Source organism: Salvelinus namaycush, chromosome 21, assembly GCF_016432855.1.
Source record: "Salvelinus namaycush isolate Seneca chromosome 21, SaNama_1.0, whole genome shotgun sequence".
Lineage (NCBI taxonomy): Eukaryota > Metazoa > Chordata > Actinopteri > Salmoniformes > Salmonidae > Salvelinus > Salvelinus namaycush.
In genome coordinates, this window is record NC_052327.1 from 13,352,096 (window position 1) to 13,377,604 (window position 25,509).

The 25,509-nt window shown below is 41.6% G+C and overlaps 1 protein-coding gene across 2 annotated transcripts; it reads left to right on the forward strand.

The window, feature by feature from the left end:
* The first annotated feature begins 3,147 nt into the window (after window positions 1-3,147).
* LOC120066103 (wee1-like protein kinase 1-A) lies at window positions 3,148-25,180 on the forward strand. Of its 2 annotated transcripts, none has more exons than XM_039017222.1 (9): window positions 3,148-4,101; window positions 7,901-8,112; window positions 8,477-8,498; window positions 8,735-8,907; window positions 9,076-9,344; window positions 10,390-10,577; window positions 10,691-10,861; window positions 22,002-22,147; window positions 23,199-25,180. In XM_039017222.1, exons 1-9 carry the CDS (start codon window positions 3,619-3,621, stop codon window positions 23,335-23,337), a joined length of 1,803 nt encoding a protein of 600 aa, XP_038873150.1. In that variant the 5' UTR covers window positions 3,148-3,618; the 3' UTR covers window positions 23,338-25,180. The 2 variants fall into 2 exon arrangements, with proteins under 2 accessions (XP_038873150.1, XP_038873149.1); XM_039017221.1 differs by having other exon boundaries at window positions 3,149-4,101; window positions 8,477-8,543.
* The last annotated feature ends 329 nt before the right edge of the window (window positions 25,181-25,509 follow it).

The following is a 25,509-nucleotide window of genomic DNA, read 5'->3' on the forward strand; positions in this document are numbered from 1 at the left end:
TGGAAGAATTATTTGATATAGTCGTTGCATAAGTATTCAGCCACTTTGTTTAGGGAAGCCTAAATTAGCCTAAAATTTGGCTGAACAAATCACATAAATTACAATGACTCACTCAGTGTGAAATAATAGGGGTTGACATGATTTTTGAATGACTAACCCTTCCTCTGTCCCCCATACGTAAGCTCCCTCATTCAAGTATTGAAATTCAAGCATAGACTACAAAAACCAGGGAGCTATTTGAAAGCCTCATGAAGAAGGAGTGATTGGTAGATGGGTAGCAACCACAAATGAGACATTTCTTATCTTTTTAAGCATGGTCAAGTTAATTATTATGCTGTGGATTATATATTAAACCACCCAGAGGCATTAAAGATACTTTCGTCCTTCTGAACTGAGCTGCAGGACAGTGATTTTAAAACAGCTACAGAGTTCAATGTCTGTAATGGTAGAAAACTGAGGATGGATCAAGAATATTCCAGTGACGCTGCAATAATGACCTAAATGACAATGAACAGAAGGCCAAATCTACACTGGAGTTGCTTACCAAGAAGACAGTGAATGTTACTGAGTGGCCAAGCTACAGGTTTGACTTAAATATGCTTAAAAATCAATGGCAAGACTTGAAAATTGCTGTCTGACCATGATCCCCAACATCTAGACAGAGCTTGAAGATGTATTTTTATAAAAATGGGCAAATATTCCACAATCCAGGTGTGCAAAGCTCTTATAGATTTACCCAAAAAAGAATCACAGCTGTAACCGACGCCAAATGTGTTTCTAAGAGACAGATCTAAAATGTACTGTGGGGGAGGGGCTGGTCCAACTCAAGGTGTCATAAAAGAAAATGCACCCCCCTCCCCAAAGTTACAAATATTTTCACATGACCCTCCCCTAGTACTGTAAAATAAATGTAGCACCCTCCCCCTCATTGTATTAACTCAAAATAATGTTTACGACCACATATAATAACTGTATCGACCCTGTGTTTATAAACCGGGATGTTGACTTTGCCACTTCAGCATGCTTTTGGGGCACAGTCGATACTACGCTGGGTTACGGGCCATAAGGTTGAGGGTTCACCGGCCACCACAAATGAGCTCACTCTCCCTGCCTGTTTCATTACACTACGATCAGAGCAGGCTGCAGACAATGATGAGCTAGAGGGAACTCTGATATTTATAATTATATAAAATATATGCAATAAATTCAGCAAAATACATCCCTCTCTACCTTGTAGGCTTAACCAGTATCAAAGGCTTGGCATGACAATCTCTGATGGTCATTACACTTTTTGATGTTTTGTAATAGATGTCTCTTTGCCGATGACACAACAGGTGTCACGCCCTGATCTGTATCACCTCTCCTTGTGATTGTCTCCACCCTCCTCCAGGCCCATCTTCCCCATTATCCCCTGTGTATGTATACCTGTGTTCTCTGTTGCCAGTTCACCTTGTTTGTCAAGTCAACTAGCATTTTTGTGTCTCAGCTCCTGCTTTGCCAAGGCTCTCTTTTTCTCACCCTCCTGGTTTTGACCTTTGCCTGTCCTGACTCTGAGCCCGCCTGCCTGATCACTCTGCCTGACCTGTACCCCACCTCTGAATTTTTGACCTCTGTCTACCCTGAGCCTGCCTGCCGTCCAGTACCGTTGCCCCACCTCTGGTTAACTGACCCCTGCCTGCCTTTACCTGTCTATTGCCTGCCCCTGTTGTATTATTAACCTTTCCAGCGCCCTGACAAAAAAACAATGATTAATTTAAAATTGACTTTGAGTGTCCCTGTGTAAGAATTTCCATGACAGAAGAAAAGACAACACTTCTACTAGTCAGACTCAATCTCACAGGCACAAACATGACTTGAGTCACATTACCCCGGGAACATGATTTTTTATTTTGGGGTAGTCTGTAATATTTTGGTTAAGACTCAGGTCCCAAAAAATGAAATTAAACAATTATACCACATTACTTCTTACTAGTAATACATTTGTTTTTGGAAACATTACAAAGCATGCTCATCTGTTTTTTGTGTGTTTTGTTGGTGTAATTTTAGCACAAAAAAATATTTTGCCTGAGTGGCTGGTAGATTTTTACATTTGTAACATATACGATTATAACGTATTGTACGTTTGCAAATTTGTAACATATTATACACAACGGATGTTGGACATGCAAAAATGAATACATACAAAATGTAACATATCATACTAAATGGAGAGCTCGGATTTACCTACAGAATAATCCGACATGCTCTCTCAGACCATGTTGCTCATTGGCTAGAGATGGTCCTGACTGCCTTCCATTTTGAGGACATGTATTTCCAATGTTAGAGCGGTCACGCTAGTCTTTTCAAAATAATACCTAATCTTTGGTTACCCACCGGAACGCCCATCTTTTGAAAACTCATGGGTCGTACCCATTGGCTGATGAGTAGGTCATCTCATCAACGGTTGCGGGAAGCACTGCACATTACGCGTGATAGGAGGAACAGTAAAACCATTTTTGTAAACATAGCTAGCTAGTGAATGATTTTTTGTGAAAATACACTTTTCTAGTTTGTAATGTTTTAAAATAGCCGATTCATTTCAGTTGCTGTGCCGCGCAGCCATTTTCCGCCGTAGCTAAAATAACTCGGTTAACTTGTAACAAAGATTTTTATAACTAAACCAAGAAATCACAGCTTGTCGTTTCCAATGGGAACAAATGAGTCATCGTTGGTAGAACAAGCAAAGAGGAGGGAAATAACAAGCACGCGCTAGTGATAGCCTATTGGCGCGTGCTAGCAAATAACCGCATATTTCCGTTAGGGAACGCCTACTCTGGGAAGTGCGGATGTACAATAACTACATTTGCCCTTGCACTCCTAAACAGCGCAATTTCTTTTTTAATTTTGTAAAGGCTAAGGTCTACAAAACGTAGTCCACTCTGTTCATAACATATTGGAGTTTTAGTAACAGAAAACTGTATTTGGAGAATGTCGGCCAAAACCCATCTTGTTCCCACTTCTCCCAGTGGGCTTCCTCTCACTACCATAGTTGGTAGCGAGTGGAACCGAAAAACGGATGCTTCACATTTATACATCCTGTGAAATATCTGTCTCATTGTCCATCTGTGCTTGTAACGTTAGCTAGTAGGAGTGGCCACGGCATGGGCGTCTAGCTAGATTTATATTAACGAACGTAGCAACGTATATACACGTATTCGGAACAAATTTATCAGATGAACATAGGCTTGCTAGTTATGTCAAATTTGCGATAAGTCAAGTTAACGACAAAGTGTTCGGAATGTAAGGTCTATGAGATCTCTGAGCAAGTTTGTTTACTTTTTGCCATACTTCTCGTTTGCTACAGTAGCTAATTTACTGTAGCTTGCTAGCTAATGTCAATTTTTCTTCGCGGCTAGACGACGTCGGTTTGACTTTTCTGGTGCACAGTGACTCTTGATATCACACGCTAATAATCGTATTGTGATTGATACTGGTGGGTAGATCATTTAGCTAGCTAACGTTATAGTTGCATAGTAATTTACGCGGATTAGCTAACAGTTGAGTTGGTAACAATTTTTTTGTTAGCTAAATATAAACAACCACATTTTTAAGAAGTGATAGCCAGGGTTTAAATGAAAAATGCAGCGTTACAGTTATCGTCGTCATGGAAGTTTATCTCCCGATGCCCGACCAATACGTCAAAAGTTACTGTTTGCACCGAACGATGAAGAATACGCCCCGATTGATGACGGCAACAGTACAGGAGACGTATCGGGTTTTACAGAAATGGACTCTCCAATGCGACTGGACAGTGTCGATATTAAACGACTCGAGGACAACAGCCCTCTGAATCGGACTGCGGATGATGTGGAACGGTGCCGGTGGGGCGAAGAAGGATTCCGTTATCCGTCTCACCTTCAACCCCCCATTAGCGTTATTTTCATTAAAGGCTCCCCGGCGTCACCACGGAAAAACTCTCAGGTGTACGGGAGTTCACCGGAGCGGTCATGCATTCAGGAAGACGGGGACTGCTCGAGCTCACCTATTCCAGACTGCCCCGACACACCTCAACATAAAACCTTTAAAAAACTACTCCTTTTTGATACTCCACACACACCAAAGGTTTGAGAACTTTTGATTCAGAAAACCTGCTATGCCATAGTAGCTATGTTTGCCAGTTTATGCATTTTCTAATATAAATTTCATGAAATGCATGATTTGTGCACCAATTGCCACTCTTGTAGAAAGTATGAAAATAAAACAACTAGCTTTCGAAAGAACCCACTTTTGTAGTGGTGTACAATTACATACACGTCAGTCAGCCTCATTGACCACGTTTACATACACACCAATACCCCGTTATTATTCGGTAAACTCAAGTATTCTGTTTGAGTTGACGCGTATAAACATCATATCCTGTTTACAATAACCCGAAGAAGCTTGTCCCAGTTATGCAAAACCCGAATAATATGCCTGAGAGATGCTGATCTTAGTTGGGATACTGTGGCATGTAAACATCTTATCCCATTTACTGGTGTTTTTCGCTGCACAGGCAGTTTTGCATATCATGGGTGTTGTGATGTTTTCATCTGATTTTGTCAAACAAATCACTTCAGAACGTAGGCTACCTACAGTACAGAATTCCATAACTTTTTTTGCTGATACTCTGTACTGGATCATATAGCCTACTGGCTACTTTCACTCCTAATTCATACAAGTTTCTGCTTATAATTTCCAACATTGGTAGGCCATATAATAATTTACGACATTTGGAAGGCTGTTTGTTTGTCAACTATAGTTAGATGCCTGCGTCTTCTCTTCTGTCATAACTTGTTGCCCCAGAAGACTAAAGAAAGTAGTGCTAACCAGAATGCATTAGTAATCTAGTTAACATTTGTAAAGGTGTCTGTTTTGTTTAGGGACAGTAGAGAAAACAGAATAACTCCAAAGCAGTGGAAAGATTTGTCCTGTATGAAATGTGATGGTGGTACTTGTAGAATTTTTAAGCCCTTAAGAGGAATATGCGCTACCATCTGCAATACTGTGCGCATGTAAACGTGGTTATTGAAACAGCAGTATGGCTTTTGACCAAGGAGCCAGGGTTCCAGTCTGAAAACATGTTTATGACTGCCCCATAGAGAAGTCAAAGTAGAAAAGTCCTAATAGAGACACTTTAGTCATCACTTTAGTGCACAAAACACCCTTTGAATTACTCAAATTATTGTCGCCGTGGCCGATATTTTATTTTCCGACAATATTAACATTTTATGTTCATGCTCTGAGATGACCCCAGCTAGCCAGGGGAAGTGCCGGTTGGCTAGTTCATTTGAATGTTTTTGTGCTTCTACCCCTTTTTCTCCCCAACTTTGTGATATCCAATTGGTAGTTAGTCTTGTCCCATCGCTGCAACTCCCCTACGGACTCGGGAGAGGCGACGGTCAAGAGCCATGCGTCCTCCGAAACACGACACTGCCAAGCCATACTGCTTCTTGACACACTGCTCGCTTAACCCGGAAGCCAGCCGCACCAATGTGTCGGAGGAAACACCGTACAACTGCCAACCGAAGTCAATGGCCAGGCGCCCAGCCCGTCACAGGGAGTTGCTAGAGCGCAATGGAAATCCCGGTCGGCCAAACCCTATTCTATCCCGGACGTTGCTGGCCCAATTGTGCACCGCCTTATGGGTCTCCCGGTCACGGCCGGCTGTGACTCAGCCTGGAATCGAACCCAGGGCTGTAGTGACGCCTCAAGCATTGCGAAGCAATGCCTTAGACCGCTGCGCCACTCTGGAGGCCCCGGTTGACTAGTTAAGCCAAATATTTTTTTTATAACTAAACCAAGAGACCACAGCCTGTCGTTTCCAATTGGAACAAATGAGCCATAGTGGGCAGAACAAACAAGGAGTGGGGCAGAGCCAAGCACGAGCTAGCGAGATCGTATTGGCGTTTAGTAACATCTGCATATTTCCGTTAGGGAACGCCTACTCGGAAAGGCGCGTGTGCAGTAACTCAATTTGCCTTTGCACCTTCTAAACAACGCAATAAAAATTTTACAACAAAAAAATATTTGCAAAGGGTAAAGTCTACAAACCTTAGTCCACTCTGTAAATAACAGATTCTAGTTTTGGGAACAGATCTGTATTGAGATCAAATGTTTCATTGACGAGAAAATCCATCTCGTTCCATCTTCTCCCATTGCCCGCCAGTGGGCTTCCTCTCACTGCCATGTTTGATAGTGAGTGGAAACGCCAAGCGGATGCTTCACATTTAAACATTCAGTGAAATATCTGTCTCATTATTTTGTGGTTAAGCTGTCCAGGTGCTCTGACAGAGTTCTTGGCGCGTTCTTTACAGTGCGCACCAAGTTCTAGTGCGCACCAAGTTCTAGTGCGCAAGCGGCGTAATCAGTGTAAGAAAGATGGCAGCAACCACGAAACGCGAATGTGAGTAGATTACGTTGAAAACCAAGGTCAGCCGTCTTGGAGGCATTCTCTCCATTTCTTATACCTCAGTGCTTTTGACAGCAGCATGTCTTTTGACTGATTTGAAACTTTTGGGAATGTTAGTCATTAGTGACGCCCAATAATAATAGTCACGCCTATTGTCCCAATTTTTGTAGTGACGTAGTACTGTACAATTACATAACAGGTTGGCAGCATGACCTAATGACTCATTGAAACTTTAAACGTTTAAAAAAAAAAATGAATAGGCAGCTGTTAATGGAATAATAGTAACGCCCACATTTGTACAGGTAATACTGTACAATTACATAACCGCAGGCTGACAGCTAGCCAAATGACTGATTGAAACTTAACATTTTCAAAAATGTAAAGGTAGTTGTTGTTGGAATAATATTAAAGGCCCAGTGACCTATATTTATTTTATATATATACACTGCTCAAAAAAATAAAGGGAACACTTAAACAACACATTGTAACTCCAAGTCAATCACACTTCTGTGAAATCAAACTGTCCACTTAGGAAGCAACACTGATTGACAATACATTTCACATGCTGTTGTGCAAATGGAATGCCAAAAGTCCTGCACGGTGTTGGGCTGTAAGCACAACCCCCACCTGTGGACGTCGGGCCCTCATATCACCCTCATGGAGTCTGTTTCTGACCGTTTGAGCAGACACATGCACATTTGTGGCCTGCTGGAGGTCATTTTGCAGGGCTCTGGCAGTGCTCCTCATTGCACAAAGGCGGAGGTAGCGGTCCTGCTGCTGGGTTGTTGCCCTCCTACGGCCTCCTCCACGTCTCCTGATGTACTGGCCTGTCTCCTGGTAGCGCCTCCATGCTCTGGACACTACGCTGACACAGCAAACCTTCTTGCCACAGCTCGCATTGATGTGCCATCCTGGATGAGCTGCACTACCTGAGCCACTTGTGTGGGTTGTAGACTCTGTCTCATGCTACCACTAGAGTGAAAGCACCGCCAGCATTCAAAAGTGACCAAAACATCAGCCAGGAAGCATAGGAACTGAGAAGTGGTCCGTGGTCACCACCTGCAGAATCACTCCTTTTTTGGGGGTGTCTTGCTAATTGCCTATAATTTCCACCTTTTGTCTATTCCATTTGCACAACAGTATGTGAAATGTATTGTCAATCAGTGTTGCTTCCTAAGTGGACAGTTTGATTTCACAGAAGTGTGATTGACTTGGAGTTACATTGTGTTGTTTAAGTGTTCCCTTTATTTTTTTGAGCAGTGTATATCTCGTCAGTCAGATTCCAAATTAGACATCAGTATTTACATTGAAAGGCATATTTTGATTTTCACTTCAATTTCACTTCAACTTTACTCAATTAGTTATTTATATGTGATAATGTTATTTCAATTAATTAAGGGTATTTTAACTTGATCAAAAGGCTTGTCTAAGTGTCTCGACATGTCTTGAATATGTTAATTATGTCATTTTCAGAGTTTGCTAAACAAAGCCAGAACTGCCAGCTCAGCGTCCTCAAGTAGGAGGGTAGCCCTCTTCGGGAATGTAGAATCCACAGGAAAATCTGGTCCGGACAGCAGGAGAAGCCAGACCCCTTTGGTCAACATCAACCCCTTCACCCCCGAATCCCTCCTCATCCAGTCTGCCACTCAACAGAGGAACAGCAGAAAGAGGGCACACTGTAACGAGTATGTCACTCATTAAGCATTGTTAGAATGTAGGACTTTATTTTTTCCCAACTAAGTATTGGATTATCTAGCAAAATAACTTAGTCCAATTTTCAACAGACAATATTTGAACACTTATGTTTTTATCTTATTATGTGATACCTGAATGTGTCCGTATGTCGGTACACACAGATTGTAGCCCATTGTTATTTCTAGCCTGGTTTGTTAAATCCGTTGACAATCATGAGTACGGCAAAAGTCTGGCAGGAAACCAAGACCCCATCATGGTCACTAATGAACTCTGCTGTGTGTGTGTGAAGGCTTCAGTGCTAATCATTGGTGTGTAGAATGTGCGCTAACAAGCTCTTTGTCTCATCTTATTCAGCTCCTGTGGTGAGGACATGGAGGTGAGTGATGCTGAAACAGAGGAAGAAGTCCATCTTCCACCAAAGGTAGTTAATTTCTTGTCCTGATTTCTTTACAGCATTGTGGTCATGTTATTTTGTCCCATCAGCAAAGCTCTCAACCTAATGTGCATTTGCGCATATGCAGTTAAATGGAGTCTATTGTGAGATAACGATAACATGGTGTAACTATATATTATTTGGATTAATATGATTCTCTATTCACTCTCTATCCTCAGAGAATAACCATGATGGAGAGCAACATGAATTCCAGGTATGCCTCAGAGTTCCACGAGCTGGAGAAGATCGGCTGTGGGGAGTATGGTGCAGTCTTCAAGTGTGTGAAAAGACTGGATGGCTGCGTGTACGCCATCAAGTGTTCAAAGAAGCCCCTGGTAGGGTCTGTGGATGAGTAAGTTGGAGTTGATCTATTGCATATGGACATTTTCTGAAGTCAGTCTCGAGACTTAAAGCTGGCAATAGTGAGATGTCATATCCACAGTCTAACAGGCACAGTAAACATCAAACTTGAAGAAATGCCAAATCTTCCCACATCTGTACTTCCCTCCTCCCACCATAGGCAGAACGCCCTCCGGGAGGTGTACGCCCACGCCGTGCTGGGCCAGCACCCTCACGTGGTGCGCTACTACTCGGCCTGGGCTGAGGATGACCGCATGCTCATCCAGAACGAGTACTGCAACGCTGGCACCCTCTCGGACGTCACGGCCAAGAACTACCGGCGGCTCAGCTTCCTGTCAGAGCTGGATCTGAAGGGCCTTCTGCTGCAGGTGACGCGCGGCCTCAAGTACATCCACTCGTCCTCACTGGTCCACATGGACATCAAGCCTAGTAAGTACCACCGAGGGGAAAGCATGAACCTTTTGTATCAGGAGATGAAATGGGATTAAAACAAATTGTTTAACTTTTTAACAGCTAGTAAGAGAAACCAGCGCACTGCTCTTGCTCGTGTCAAATTGTTTTCAAGTTACATTGTTTTACAGCAGGAACTCTTGTGAAACACATCCCTAATTCAATGCTTAATACAATTTGTTTGACCTGTTTTTGTTTTAGTCATTGGTTAGTTTCCATCCAATTGGCGACAGATTATTAAAAAATCTGCATAAAAACAATATGCGTGTTTTCCCACCAGAGATGTAATTACATCAAATTGACTTGTTGCTGATAAAAGGCTGTGCATGATGACGTAGTGCACATAAATACTTTTTTGGTGTTAAATTACCATGTACACACAAAAAAATACAAGTTAAATGGGTTTTCATCGCATTTTCAACTCTACTGATGGTTTTGTCACAATGTTGTTTTTTTGTGTTATATAGCGAGTGAGACCACTCTAGTATTGGCACGTGCGCTTCTAGCCAACAGCGCTATCTGTGCGCTGTTGGCTAGAGCGCACGTATAGCCTACTACATGAGATTATTATAATGATGGACAAAAGAGCGAGATTATTTTTGTTTGTCAAACGGCAGCCAAGCGTCGCTGATTGATTGTCACCGGAATAAGATCCTTAATATTTATTGGAAAGGACCATCAAGATCATCACCTTGCACTTTCACCACCCTGTGACGGTCATCATCCTTTATTTAATCTGTAGCCTAATAAACTGCATGCTTTTCCCAACGAGTCATAGTAGCAGAACCACACGTGATTGTGTGACTCCAAGTTTACTTCGCATAATTCAATCTTCCCGACAAGATCCCACCTTCTCTAGCGTATTTTATTTTGTCGACATTTGGAAGTTTACCGGAAATGTTCTGTTTTCATCAGGCCTGTCTTTTTTTTTTCTTTTTTTTTTTTTTCGACATGTACTTTACCCGCATAAAAAGGTTGGATGGAAACCTGGTTAGAAAACTAATTTCCGTATTTTCTCTTTCAGGCAATATTTTTATCTCACGCAAGACGGTTGGTAGTGTAGTAGACGTGTGTGACGAGGAGGACGAAAAGGATGGACTGGCCACCAGTGTCGTGTACAAAATAGGGGACCTTGGCCACGTGACGAGGTTAAACAATCCTCAAGTTGAGGAAGGTGACAGCAGGTTCCTGGCAAACGAAGTCCTTCAAGAGGTGAGTGTTCTCTCCAGGAGAAACTTAACAGATTCTACCTGGCTAAAGTGTAGTATTTGATAATTAAAATGGTTCTCTACAGCTTCCCTAATCACGTCAAGCTTTTCTCCCAGGACTACAGCAACTTGACAAAGGCAGACGTCTTTTCCCTGGCCCTGACTGTGATCAGTGCCTCTGGGGCAGAGCCTATGCCCAGCAATGGGGACAAGTGGCACCAGATCCGTCAGGGAAAACTCCCACCTATCCCACAAGTTCTCTCTCAGCAATTCCTGAGTCTACTCAAGGTAAGAACTATATTAGCCTTTCCTAGTCTATCGGGCCTGCGCAGCCGGAAGTCCATTTAGCGCGAGTGCACTGTTGCAAGCCGGCGATGTACCTCTGGCTGGACTGCATCTTAACTACCCACACATGCTGCATATAGGTTGGCTTGCGTTTGGGAACTCCTGGCTTAAGCACACTTGAATAATAACATGTGATCATTAATTTACTGTTTGGTAAAATGTCCATATACAGGCTACAGGTCTTAACTGTCTTGCTAGCAAAATGAAAGTCTTCTGGAACTCAAAGTATTCAGACCCCTTGAGTTTTTCCATATTTTGTTACGTTACAGCCTTATTTGAAAATGTATTAAATACATTTTTCTCATCAATCTACACACAACACCCCATAATGACAAAGCAAAAACTGGTTTTTAGAGGCACAGATCTGGGGAATGGTACTGAAAAATGTCTGCAGCATTGAAGGTCCCCAAGAACAAATTGGCCTCCATCATTCTTAAATGGAAGAAGTTTGGAACCACCAAGATTTTTCCTAGAGCTGGGCGGGCCAAACTGAGCAATCGGTGGAGAAGGGCCTTGTTCAGGGAGGTGACCAAGAACCCGATGGTCACTCTGACAGAGCTCTAGAGTTCCTCTGTGGAGATGGGAGAACCTTCCAGAAGGACAACCATCTCTGCAGCACTCCACAAATCAGGCCTTTGTGGTAGTGGCCAGACGGAAGCCACTCCTCAGTAAAAGGCACATGACAGCCTGCTTGGAGTTTGCCAAAAGGCACCTAAAGGACAAACCAGTTTTTGGTTTGTCATTATGGGGTGTTGTGTGTAGATTGAGGGGGGGAAACTATGTAATCCATTTTAGAATAATGCTGTAACATAACAATGTGGAAAAGTCAAGGGGTCTGAATACTTTCCGAATGCACCGTATAGGCTACTCGTTGAAGAGATTTGCCAGCGGAGATGCGTGAATTGCGCAAAAAGGGAACAGTGAAGAAGAACGATGTGTACATTTGAATTTAATATATTCGGCTATATATTATAGGCCTGCTAAAGTGAATCTAGGTGACCACCTGTGCTATAGGTAACCCTAAAAGACAGAGGGGGAAAAAAGGTTTGGCCGAAGTTCACCCTTATCAGTAAGTGGTGCCACAGATAACTCACTCAAATGAAAATGTTGTGTCAACATAACTACCCATTGCTTCACAAAAATGTATTAATTGCTGATCATTATGCTACGGACAGGTTGCGCGCCTGTTTCTATTTTCTAATGGTCAATTTCATCTTCACAGCTATCTCTATATCCCCCTTAACTTTCCTCGTCAATTTATATGATGGGCTACATTGATTTAGCATTATCCTATAATGTAGATTTTTTTTTTAATCTTGGGCTGGGCAATATGGACAAAATATCATATTGTAATATTGTTGATGGTAATTTATGTTGAATAATAAAAGTTCTAAATATGATTTGAGTTGTTCATGACCATAGGGTGGTAACACGTAAATTATTAGTGATATATTTTTTAAATTTTTACAATGCATGATATATCTGTAGGCATATCAGTATCGGCCGATATTAGCTAAAATGACATCGGCATCGTCTCTATTTCTAGTTTAATGGCGATGTGGAAAAACCGATGCCAAAGCTGACGTGCATACCTAATATAAAACGTAGGTGGATGGCGTAATGCCGCCATGAAAACTACAGCACTACACGTGCAACACAGCATTCCTAACCCAGCCCACAATGTCTGCTGTGTGGTTCTATTTTGAAGTTTCAAAGGAAGATAACAAAAAAGCCATATGCCAACGTTTGTGCTGCTATTATTTCCACGAGGAGGGGAGAAAGTGAAATCTTTCAATACCACAAACCTAACTAGTCATTTGAAAGTGCATCACCCCCAGACGTTCAGCAACTACTTAGAACAAAAGCAGAAAAAAACTAAACGCACACTTCCGACAAGTTCAAGTCGAGCAGTCATTTTGAAAGAGTAAGAACATTTTCAGCGAGACAACTCAAAGGCGAAATCCGTTAACGCCAAGATATTGGATTTCATTGCAACTGTTCTCTGTCGTGGATGATGTTGGCTTTTGCCGACTGGTCAAGCACCTCGAGCCCCAGTACACTCTACCAAGTAGACACTTTTTCAGATGTTGCCCTTCTGGAGTTACACAGTATTGTTGAAACGCACATCCATGACCTACTTGCTATGGGCGTCACTGCTATTAGCTTCACGACTGACAAAGCTGTATTGCATGCTCAAGAATGTGCTGGTTCTCACACCGCTGCTGCCATTTCAATGGCATTTGAGAACATGTTTGAAACTAGGACAATCCTCAAGAACAAAGTACACGCTGTGCTACGTGATAATGCACGTAACATGACAAAGGCTTTGGAAGAATGCGGAGACGCCAGTTTGCCGCGCATAGCACACACACTGCAACTGGCTGCGTTTGGCTGTGAACGAAGGTGTTTTGACCCATCTGACACAGTGGCAACCAGGAAGATAGTGGGTCATTTTTTTAACACACACTGCTAGCATAGCCTGCAAGCAATACAGGAGCGGCTTCGAGTGAAAACGAAAAGGCAAGACGTTTCCACCAGTTGGAACAGTACTTGTTACATGATGGAGAGCCTTCTGGAACAAAAACGAGTGATTGGCGTGTACGCAGCCGACTATGAGTTACCTGCAACAATCAGTACAAACCAGTGGACTCTCATTGAAACCATGAACACACACCTAGCTCTATTCGAACAACTGAATCGAGAAATAAGCTCATCACCTGCATCTGCAGCAGACGTGATACCCTCTGTCATGGAATTGAAATGCCTGCTCAACAAAACTGCTGACAGACCGTGGGGTTAACTTGCAAAAGTACTGTACTAGAGACTGTGAACAAGCGATTCGGTTGCATTCTGAGCCTCTAATGTGTCGCCACGATGCTCAACGCTAGGTACAAGGACCGCTACTTCAATGCAGAAAAGAAACCGGGTTTACGTGAAATGTTACAGAGCTGGGCAAGATGGAAATGGACACAGTGACATTTAGGGCTGGGCGGTATACCGTATATTATGATATACCGATATTGATGAAGGGACCGGTTTGGGTTTTTACTTTACCTTCTATACTGGTATTTGAATGTTTGGTTTGTTAAATGTGATACGCCTTGTGTAATATATACATTTTTATAGTTTACTTCACTGCTTGAGTCATCTCTCCCCACTCTTTCTCGCCATGCCACTTTCCACACAGACCTAGCCACGCCCCCTGTCTCTCAAGGAGCACATTTGATGTTCCTCAACCATGAGACACTTGCGTTCAGTCTGATTGGTCAATGCAGCACATGCCACAATGTTGATGACAACAATGCTGTTTTCACTTTGCTTCTTAATATAAATCTACTAGCGTTCTATAATGACATCGTTTTAATTAGTTGTCATCTCAAACAACACTGTGTTCAAAGTGCCCACTTATATTCTAACCATAGAATTAGAATAGTCATTCTATTTCCATGATTCCAACAGTTGCTCTATTTCGCAAGTCAAATCGCAATTGCAACATTTGGTTGAAAGGAAGTCGTAGATTATTTCCCCATATTGTGCAGCCCTACGTGGCAGTGTGGAAATTCTCAATTGAGCAGTGGTGTAAAGTACTTAAGTAGTACTTGAAAGTATTTTTACTTGTGTGTTTTGGTATCTTTACTATTTTTATTTGACAACTTTTACTTCACTACATTCCTAAAGAAAATACTGTACTTTTTACTATATTTTCCCTGACACCTAAAAGTACTAGTTATATTTTGAATGCTTAGCAGGACAGGAAAATGGTCCAATTCACGCACTTGTCAAGCGAAGATCCCTGGTCATCTACTGCCTCTGATCTGGAGGACTCACTAAACGCAAATGCTTTGTTTGTAAATTATGTCTGAGTGTTGGTGTGCCCCTGGCTATCCGTGAATAAATAAAAAACAAGAAAATGGTGCCATCTGATTTGCTTAATATAAGGAATTGGAAATTATTTGATACTTAAGTACATTTTATCAATTACATTTACTTTTGATACTTAAGTATATTTAAAACCAAATACTTTTAGCCTTTTACTCAAGTAGATTAACGTATCTTTTACTCAAGTATGACAATTGGGTACTTTTTCCACCACTGCAATTGAGTGCAGGAAATGCAGAAATGATAAGTGCTTAAATTTAGTTTTTGGTTGAATTGAACAGTATAAAACAATCAGAATGGAGAAAGACTCTTTGAAATCACTTAATGTATGTGTTGCCACCCTAGGATCACTCACTACTCATAAAGCAAATGTAGAACTGTAATTATTCAAAAACAAAAAATACCATCCTTTTTTTTATTTTATTTTACCGTGATATATTTTGGCCATATCGCCCAGCCCTAGTGACAGTGCGCACAGAGGAAGAGGCCACAGACAGACAGAGCTGAAACTTCACTGCTTGACATGCATGTATGATGAAATCCTGGTTGAGAATGAAGCGACTGAACAACGAAACAGCACAGCAAGTAGAATGAAAGAAATAGGTTTTGATTATGTTTTACTGGTAATGGGGACATGTGTAAATGCAAACAAAATAATTTTTGGTCAGTGTGTGTTTCAACTATTTAACTGTACTAGAATGCTTAAGGCTGCTAAAAAAAATATCAGCATCAGGGTTTTCTGGCAAGAAAAATATTGGATATCAGTATCAGCCAAGAATGTCATATCGGTGCATCCCTAATTATGTCTCATTGCTGCAACTTCCCAACGGGCTCGGGAGAGGAGAAGGTTAAGACATGCGTCCTCCGAAACATGACCCACCAAGCTACGCTCCTTAACACCCGATCGCTTAACCTGGAAGCCAGCTGCACCAATGTGTCGGAGGAAACACTGTTCAACTGATAACCGAATTTAGCCTGCCGGTGCCCGGCCCGCCACAGGGAGTCGCTAGAGCGCGATGAGCCATGTAATGGGACTCCCTGGGATCGAACCCCAGGCCGTAGTGACACCGCAATGCTAATGCAGTGCCTTAGACCGCTGCACCACTCAGGAGGCCCAATTTTAAGTGATTTCAATGGGTCTTTCTCTATTTATACCATGTGTAAAACTCATTCCACGGAGGGCCAAGTGTCTGCGGGTTTTTGCTCCTCACTTGTACTTGATTAGTAATTAGTGACCTTAATTCATCAAAGAACTCTCCTCACCTGGGTGTCTAGGTCTAAATTGAAGGGAAAAAACTAAAACCCGCAGACACTCCATGAAATGTGTTTGTCACCTCTGATTTGTACTGTTCAATCCAATTCCAAACAAAAGTAATTTTATTCATTTACATACATTTCTGCATTTCCTGCACTTTTATTATCATTTCCATTAGGGCTGTCCCCGGAGAAAAAAAAAAGTTGGTCGACCCAAGAGTCGTCTGTTCAATCGATCGGTTGAAATTTAAATGTAAAAAAAATTCGTATATACAGTTGAAGTTAACATACACTTAGGTTAGAGTCATTAACTCGTTTTTCAATCACTCCACAAATTTCTTGTTAACAAACTATAGTTTTGGCAAGTCGGTTAGGACATCTACTTTGTGCATGACACAAGTACTTTTTCCAACAATTGTTTGACAGATTATTTCACTTATTTACTGTAACACAATTCCAGTGGGTCAGAAGTTTACTTACACTAAGTTGACTGTGCCTTTAAACAGCTTGGGAAATTCCAGAAAATGTAATGGCTTTAGAAGCTTCTGATAGGCTAATTGACAACATTTTTAGTCAATTGGAGTTGTGGATGTATTTCAAGGCCTACCTTCAAACTCTGTGCCTCTTTGCTTGACATCATGGGAAAATCAAAAGAAATCACCAAAGACCTCAGAAAAAAATTCTAGACCTCCACAAGTCTGGTTCATCCTTGGGAGCAATTTCCAAACGCCTGAAGGTACCACGTTCATCTGTACAAACAATAGTACGCAAGTATAAACACCATGGGACCACGCAGCCCTCATACCGCTCAGGAAGGAGACGTGTTCTGTCTTCTGGAGATCAACGTACTTTAGTGCAAAAAGTGCAAATCAATCCCAGAACAACAGCAAAGGACCTTGTGAAGATGCTGGAGGAAACGGGTACAAAAGTATCTATATCCACAGTAAAACAAGTCCTATATCGACATAACCTGAAAGGCCGCTCAGCAAGGAAGAAGCCACTGCTCCAAAACCGCCATTAAAAAAGCCAGACTACGGTTTGCAACTGCACATAGGGACAAAGATAGTACTTTTTGGAGAATTGTCCTCTGGTCTGATGAAACAAAAATATAACTTTTTGGGCATAATGACCATCGTTATGTTTGGAGGAAAAAGGGGAGGCTTGCAAGCCGAAGAACACCATCCCAACCGTGAAGCACGTGGGTGGTAGCATCATGTTGTAGGGGTGCTTTGCTGCAGGAGGCACTGATGCACTTCACAAAATAGATGGCTTCATGAGGATGGGAAATTATGTGGATATATTGAAGCAACATCTCAAGACATCAGTCAGGAAGTTAAAGTTTGGTCGCAAATGGGTCTTCAAATGGACAATGACCCCAAGCATACTTCCAAGTTGTGGCAAAATGGCTTAAGGACAACAAAGTCAAGGTATTGGAGTGGCCATCACAAAGCCCTGACCTCAATCCTATAGAACATTTGTGGGCTTAAAAAGCATGTGCGAGCAAGGAGGCCTACAAACCTGACTCAGTTACACCAGCTCTGTCAGGAGGAGTGGGGTAAAATTCACCCAACGTATTGTGGGAAGCTTGTGGAAGGCTACCCGAAATGTTTGACCCAAGTTAAACAATTTAAAGGCAATGCTACCAAATACTGAGTGTATGTAAACTTCTGACCCACTGGGAATGTGATGAAAGAAATAAAAGCTGGAATAAATCATTCTCTCTACTATTATTCTGACATTTCATATTCTTAAAACAGTGGTGATCCTAACTGACCTTTGACAGGGAATTTTTACTGGGATTAAATGTCAGGAATTGTGAAAAACGTAGTTTAAATGTATTTGGCTAAGGTGTATGTAAACTTCCGACTTCAACTGTACACATCCTATATGTTAATCAAGTCAAGCACTGAGACACACAAATGACAAGGGCATCTGACTGCAATTGATCTGATTTGTGCTGGGCTCAGCCTTAATGCACTGTAAAAAAAAAATATATATATATATATATATATTACACCAAGTGACTGTGTGACAAGCACCCATTGTCTCTCTCCTCCCTGCTGCAGCGACCACCACAGACCACCACAGAACTTGAACAGCGTTTATTGTGCCATCCGTGTTGCTGAAGCTGCAACATAATTACAGCCATTTCTGACCGAAATGTTATGTTACCGAAATCCCCTAATTTTGTTCAGAAAAAACATTCCCTATTCCCTCAATCCTTGCTGTCTTTACATGTGCATGCGATGCATAAATGTTTCGTGACCAATTGGGCCTGACCTATAGCATATCATAATCACATCCATAATTGGTTGTAACAAACTCTGAACATGTGACAGCAAAATGGATGCAGAGGACGTGGCAAATTAACTTGAAACGGGGGAATGTTTACTGGTTTCTCAGGAGGAAAAGGGGAAGTCTGTAGAGTAAATTTGACTAGAAAATACTGGCGATCATGTAAAAGTTCATCTGTCCAGTGTCTGTGTTCTTTTGCCTGTCTTAATCTTTTATTTTATTGGCCAGTCTGATATATGGCTTTTTCTTTGCAACTCTGCCTAGAAGGCCAGAATCCCGGAGTCAACTCTTTGCTGTTGACGTTGAGACTGGTGTTTTGCGGGTACTATTTAATGAAGCTGCCAGTTGAGGACTTGTGAGGCATCTGTTTCTCAAACTAGACACTCTAATATACTTTTCTTCTTGCTCAGTTGTGCACCGGGGCCTCCCACTCCTTCTATTCTGGTTAGAGCCAGTTTGCGCTGTTCTGTGACGGGAGTAGTACACAGCTTTGTACCACATCTTCAGTTTCTTGGCAATTTCTCGCATGGAATAGCCTTCATTTCTCAGAACAAGAATAGACTGACGAGTTTCAGAAGAAAGTTCTTTGTTTCTGGCCATTTTGAGCCTGTAATCGAACCCACAAACGCTGACACTCCAGATACTCAACTAGTCTAGTCTAAAGAAGGCCAGTTTTATTGCTTCTTTAATAAGCACAACAGTTTTCAGCTCTGCTAACATAATTGCAAAAGGGTTTTCTAATGATCAATTAGCCTTTTTAAAATGATAAACGTGGATTAGCTAACACAACGTGCCATTGGAACACAGGAGTGATGGTAGCAGATAATGGGCCTCTGTACGCCTATGTAGATATTGCATAAAAAATCTGCAGTTTCCAGCTACAATAGTCATTTACAACATTAACAATGTCTACACTGTATTTTGGATCAATTTGAGGTTATTTTAATGGACACTTATTTTCTTTAAAAAAAAAAGACATTTCTAAGTGACCCCAAACTTTTGAACGGTAGTGTATATAAACAGTGCATTTGGAAAGTATTCAGACCCCTTGACTTTTTACGTTACAGCCTTATTTGAAAATGGAATAAATTGTTTTTTTCCTAATTTATCTACACACTACCCCATAATGACAAAGTATTAAGTCCCTTTACTCAGTGCTTTGTTGAAGAACCTTTGGCAGCAATTACAGCCTCAAGTCTCTTGGATATGACTCGACAAGCTTGGCACACCTGTATTTGGGGAGTTTCTCCCATTCTTCTCTGCAGATCTTCTCAAGCTCTGTAAGGTTAGATCAGGAGTGTCGCTGCACATATATTTTCAGGTCTCTCCAGACTTGTTTGATCGGGTTCAAGTGAGAGCGCTCAGGACATTCAGAGACTTGCGTTGTCTTGCCTGGAAGGTGATCCTTCGCCACAGTCTGAGGTCCTGTGTGCTCTGGAGACGGTTTATATCAATGATCTCTCTGTACTTTGGTCCGTTCATCTTTCCCTCGATCCTGACTAGTCTCCCAGTCCCTGCAGCTGGAAAACATCCCCACGGCATGATGCTGCCACCACCATGCTTCACTGTAGTCCGTAATCTTGGTTTCATCAGACCAGAGAATCCTGTTTCTCATGGTCTGAGAGTCCTTTAGGTGCCTTTCGGAAAATGACAAGCGGGCTGTATTTGCCTAATTTCCATCTATCCATTCTACCATAAAGGCCTGTTTGGTGGAGTGCTGCATAAATGGATGTCCTTCTGGAAGGTTCTCCACAGAGGAACTCTGGAGCTCTGTCAGAGTGACCATCGGGTTTGTGGTCACCTCCCTGACCAAGGCCCTTCTCCCCTGATTGCTCAGTTTGGCTGGGCGGCCAGCTCTAGGAAGAGTTTTGGTGGATCCAAACTTCTTCCATTTTAAGAATGATGAAGGGCGCTGTGTTCTTGGACCTTCAATGCTCCAGACATTTTTTGGTACCCTTCCCCAGATCTGTGCCTCAACACAATATTGTCTCGGAGCTCTACGGACAATTACTTCGACTTCATGGCTTGGTTCTGACATGCACTGTCAACTGTGGGACCTTTATATAGTGAGGTGCGTGTGCCTTTCCAAATCATGTCCAATACTACTTGATTGGTAAATTCAATTGAGAAACATTTCAAGGATGATCAATGGAAACAGGATGCACCTGAGCTCAATGACGAGTCTCATAGCAAAGGGTCTGAATATTTTTATTTATTTTATATATTTTATTTTATCCATTTTAGAATAAGGCTGTTTAACATAACAAAATGTGGGAGAAGTGAAGGGGTCTGAATACTTTCCAAATGCACTGTGTGTGTGTATTGATGGCCTGCGTCTGAGGGAGGGAGCAGCGGTGAGGCTCCGCTCTACCTCCCGCCGCTGAGAAAACGGGGCAGTCTTCCAGCTCATTGCGAAGCTCAAGTCGCAATGCATTATTTCTGCCTCACTCACCTCACGCACCAATGTTGTTACTCCTATAACAAGAGAAAGTGAAATATTCCTTGGTATTAAAAAAGACAGCTGCTAATAATAACAACGCAAGCTTATCGTTCACTAATTCATTGCAGCTGCAAGGCTGGTTGTAGGGGGGATGTGCGTTTTATGGCTTATAAGTGTTGACCAAAGTGTTCTAAAATGGATTAAAATGTTTTTTTCCCTCATCAATCTACACACTACCCCATAATGACAAAGCAAAAACACTTTGCTCTTACACTTAACAAGCTAGCTAGCCAGCTAAATAACGATTAGCATTAGCAGCTAACTAATTATTTTACCAGCACCTTGTTAAGAAAAAACAAACTAGCAGATACACTAACTGGTAATTTGTAGAATGCTTGTGGAAAGCAGCATTTCACTAACATTGTTACATCCATCTAACCATGCAGAGTGAAAGGCAAAGTGCTTGTGACTCCATGGTCGAACTGCTCTCTCCTTGAGTGACGGCAGGGCTTGGTGTGGTTAACAGCATGCAGGAGGAGAAGGAGATGACTCATGTAGCAAACAATTAAACTAAAAAAACTGGCATTATACCTGCCGGAGTTGTCTTTCACATTTAACAAACCAAACGATGAAATACTGTTATAGAAGGTCAAGTAAAATCTCAAACTGGGCCATGCAACAATACTGGTATATAGTAAAATACAGTATACCACCCATCCCTTAATTTGAATACTAGACTAATATTTAGAGGTAATAAATAACATGAATAATGACGTTCTACTGATAACTAAGTGTAAAAGTAAAGTCGCAGAGAAAAGCCATGCTTCTTGTATACATGGGAAATGTTGTCATTAAAATCTTCAAATGTAATGATATAAAATATCGGCCTCCTTGACCCCCGAAAATCGGTATGGTTATCAGCCCCAAAAAATCCATATTGTTCGTTCTCTACCTATACGTTTCTGTACCACTGCCCTTCAGTGGTGCTCACTGTCCTTGTATAAGAGAAAATGATGAAGCTGTGTGATATTGACAGGGATACAGTTCATTTGAAGTAAGCATTCACGGTCAAGTCTACACCTGTTGTATTCGGTGCATGGGATAACAATTTTATTTGTTTGAACTGTGCTCTCAAACATCCATTGGATTGTGTTAGCCTATTCATTATTGCTAGCTAGTACAATTTTTTTTTTTTTTTCCTCCTTCACCCTGCAGCTGATGATCCACCCTGACCCCGCCAGGCGGCCATCCACCTTTGACCTTATCAAGCACCCGGTGCTGTTGACGGCAGCTAGAATGAGTGCCGACCTGCTCCGTGTGGAACTCGACGCAGAGAAGTTCAAGAACGCCCTGCTTCAGGAGTAAGTACAGAATGGCACTGAAACAACGATCGAATGTAGCACAATGGTTTTCCTGGAAGGTTGCTGTTTTTGTCAACATACTAAAGGCAGTGGTTAGCTCGTTTTTGCTCTTGCTTTTACATCGGCATACAGAGGAAAGTTTGAGGAGTGGAATAGCCTACAACCTGTCAGACAGTGTGTGAACAGCCTCTCAAAAAAGCTGATGCTGGAGTGAAGTGTGCTTTTTGTAAGCCCAATCAGTGTGTGCAACAATTCTAAATGCAATCGCGTTTCAAACAGTTTTTTGATTGCCACGATATTTAAAAATAGCTACTATTTATATTTCTTAATCACGTCTCATAATTAAAGTGCGCTTTCCATTTGAGTGTATAGGCTATCAGCGTGTCACCCACCACTGCAGTATGAGCTTGAGGCAGTATAATTGTTTTAAACCAGAACGGTTTACTTTACTTCAAATAATGAGGCGCGTCTTACCTTGCTTCATAGTAGCCTAGCCAAAATCCAACCATAGCAACGTGGAGGGAATTATTTTATAATGACTTCCTTGTGCCATTAAGCAGCATTTCTCCTGTTCTATTGGTTTTCATATCAACTTTCTTTCATTGTCCAGAAGCCAAAGGCACAATCCTAGTCATACTAACAACACATCCTAGTTGTTGCTATTGGATTCCCCCTCTAAGTTTCTAACACAACTCACATTAGGGGAATTGTTTAAAACAGTGTTTTCCCGCTAATTGCATTTTGGCAAATGTTTGAAAAATGAAGTTTTATTAGCTGCTTCATTACAGGAGTTGCATGTTCAATAATAGGCTATATAGCCTTTTGAATGTAAAACGATAGGCTTGCTATTTTTGCATGTTTCCATTTAAATTCTTAATGAAACATGTCAGTTCCTTGTATGCATGCATAGTATTTTCTGTTTGTCACCTAATTTTACTGTTTGGAAAATGTTTTTACCGGTTAATAAGGGTCAGTTAGTCTGCAGCAGAATTTAAAAAATGTGTATCCCTAATTCAGGGTTTGTCTAACTGTTCTACATTGCTTTCCCCAGGGAGCTGAAGAAGGCCCAGATTGAGACAACTGCAGCTGAGGAGAAAGTTCTGACCCGCTCCACTGTCCAGTCCAACCCCAAAACCTACAGATTCGTCGGCAAGAAGATGAACCGCTCAATGAGCCTGAACATTTACTGAGACTGACTCAAACACAGATCCCCTGAGTGGCGAGCAATAATGGTGCTGGATCATGGACTGAAAACAAATATCTTGAGTTTCCGACTACGTATTCTGTTCGATACAAGTGGCGTGGATTCTACTTAAGGCAGTGGTCACCAACCTTTTCTGGGTCAAAATGCAAGCTGCGATTTACCGCGCAGATATTTTTAATATTTTTAATTTGACTTTAAAACGTATTAAGCCTATGCAACATTAACCAATTGAAAACAGTTCTGTAACAATTAGGTTTGTGCAGTAGTCTATAGGCCCAATTCATTATCACTGCAAATTGGCTATGCTTGAATTGCCCTGCCAAGGTTCTCAGACCATTTTGAAATGTGATATATGATCATGCTGGTAATAGACAAGTCGTTAATAAGGCAAGCTTATCAGAACACTTTGCTGCACTCGTTCATTGCAGCATGAATGGAAGTAGGGAGAACGTGCATTTTATGGCTTATAAAAATGTGGAACAAAGTGTTGACGGTGCTGAATAACAACTTAAACATGAACTTACTCATAAAAAAACAGCTCTTTGATGTATTCGTTCTCTCTAGTCATGGTTTTAAAACTTCCGAAATCTCACAGTATCAACTTTGGTGTGCGTTCAAGGTTTATTTTTACAGTATGTTTCGATGAAACAGCAGACAGTGATCTGAGAAATCTGATTGGCCAGTGGTAGGCCTATAGGTGCTGTTGATTTGCTCTCTGGGCCTGCCGGGTAGGTGGAGTTCTACCTTCAGACATGAAATGGGAGCACTTCGCCTTCCCGGCTCTATGGCTGCTGAATCAAGTGCACCTACTACCAACAGCACAAAGCAAATAAAGAAAAATAGGAACGCAAGGCTTTATCGTTTTTTTTTTTACAGAAATGTTTGGCGCTCGACTAGGAATGCCTTGGAGATCGACCAGTCGATCCAGCCAAATGGGCCTCATTTCCACTGGTCACAGGGGACTTTACCCTGTCTCAATGCTGTGGGTGGGCCTGCTTTGTCCAACTCTGAGACTGAGACTTTGCCATATTCAATCAGTACTGACTTGTCAAACAGTCAGTTCTGTAGGAAGACTTGGCCCTTTCAATCAAATTGCCAGTAATCCTGGTGGTGAACTTCTCGTTCCTTACTGTACCTATTCTTTGTCAGCCCCAAGTCTAAGTAGATTGGCGAGGCTCTCCACTGTAGTCCCTGCACTTCTTTGAAAGCCTAGTCTTGCTCTTTGTTGGAGAGGAGCACAGAGAAGCCCTTCTCAGTGTGTGAATGTAGCAGACCACAGATGTGCGCACCTTACTGCCTGATGTCAGCCATCCGAAGGTCTGGATCTGACAACGCTTTTATTTAAGAGCACTTTGAAGGCAACGGGGGAACTTGCCACACACAACCTGCTGCTATTCATGTTTGTCTGTGTTCAAGGGGGTTGATGGATTTTTTTTCTCCAATTGGAGTAGTTTTAAAACATTGCTATGAAGTTCACCTATGATCATATTTTGTGTACCATTAAATATATACTTTTGAAGAAATGTTCACTTTTTTTTTTCTTCTGAGTTTAAATGGATCATGCAATACATGTAAGAAAAGTGTGTGTATCAAACCTGTTTAAAAAAAAATATATATATTACTTTCATTGCCAATATTACAACTGGTACATTTATAGCCGACAACCCTGCCTGTGTTGCATTAAAACAATCATTGTTCTGTAGGTTCACCTGTTTTGTGACGATGAATTGTCTTTTTATTTTACTGTCACTGCAAGGAGCCTGTTTAACATTGCTAAAGGGTATTACTTATAGCCTGTATTTTCTTTTAATAAATTCTTATCAAATGCATTCTTCATTCATCTCACTTTATATTACAGAAAACTGTGTATGCCCCTTAAGTACTATACAACCATAGACAGGAAAATAGTAAGCTATGGTCTTGCCTATTGTATATTTAAGCGATAAGGTCTACGGAGATATGGTATATGGCCAATATACTATGGCTAAGGGCTGTTCTTAAGCACGACAACACGGACTGCCTGGATACAGGCATTAGCTGTGTCCAGTCATAGATTTAGCCAGTGGTAACTTGTTGAATAGACACTGGCTTGAGTGCAGTTTTGACCAATCAGCATCCAGGATTTGACCCACCCCTTGTATAATAGCCAACTTATTTA

Bases quoted from the DNA above. Each gene is read 5' to 3' on its own strand.
- LOC120066103 (XM_039017221.1), top strand. From the start codon at position 3,619: ATGCAGCGTTACAGTTATCGTCGTCATGGAAGTTTATCTCCCGATGCC. The intron at 8,113-8,476 runs GTATGTCACTCA...CATCTTATTCAG, and splicing joins AAGAGGGCACACTGTAACGA to CTCCTGTGGTGAGGACATGG. The intron at 10,862-22,001 runs GTAAGAACTATA...TTCACCCTGCAG, and splicing joins AATTCCTGAGTCTACTCAAG to CTGATGATCCACCCTGACCC.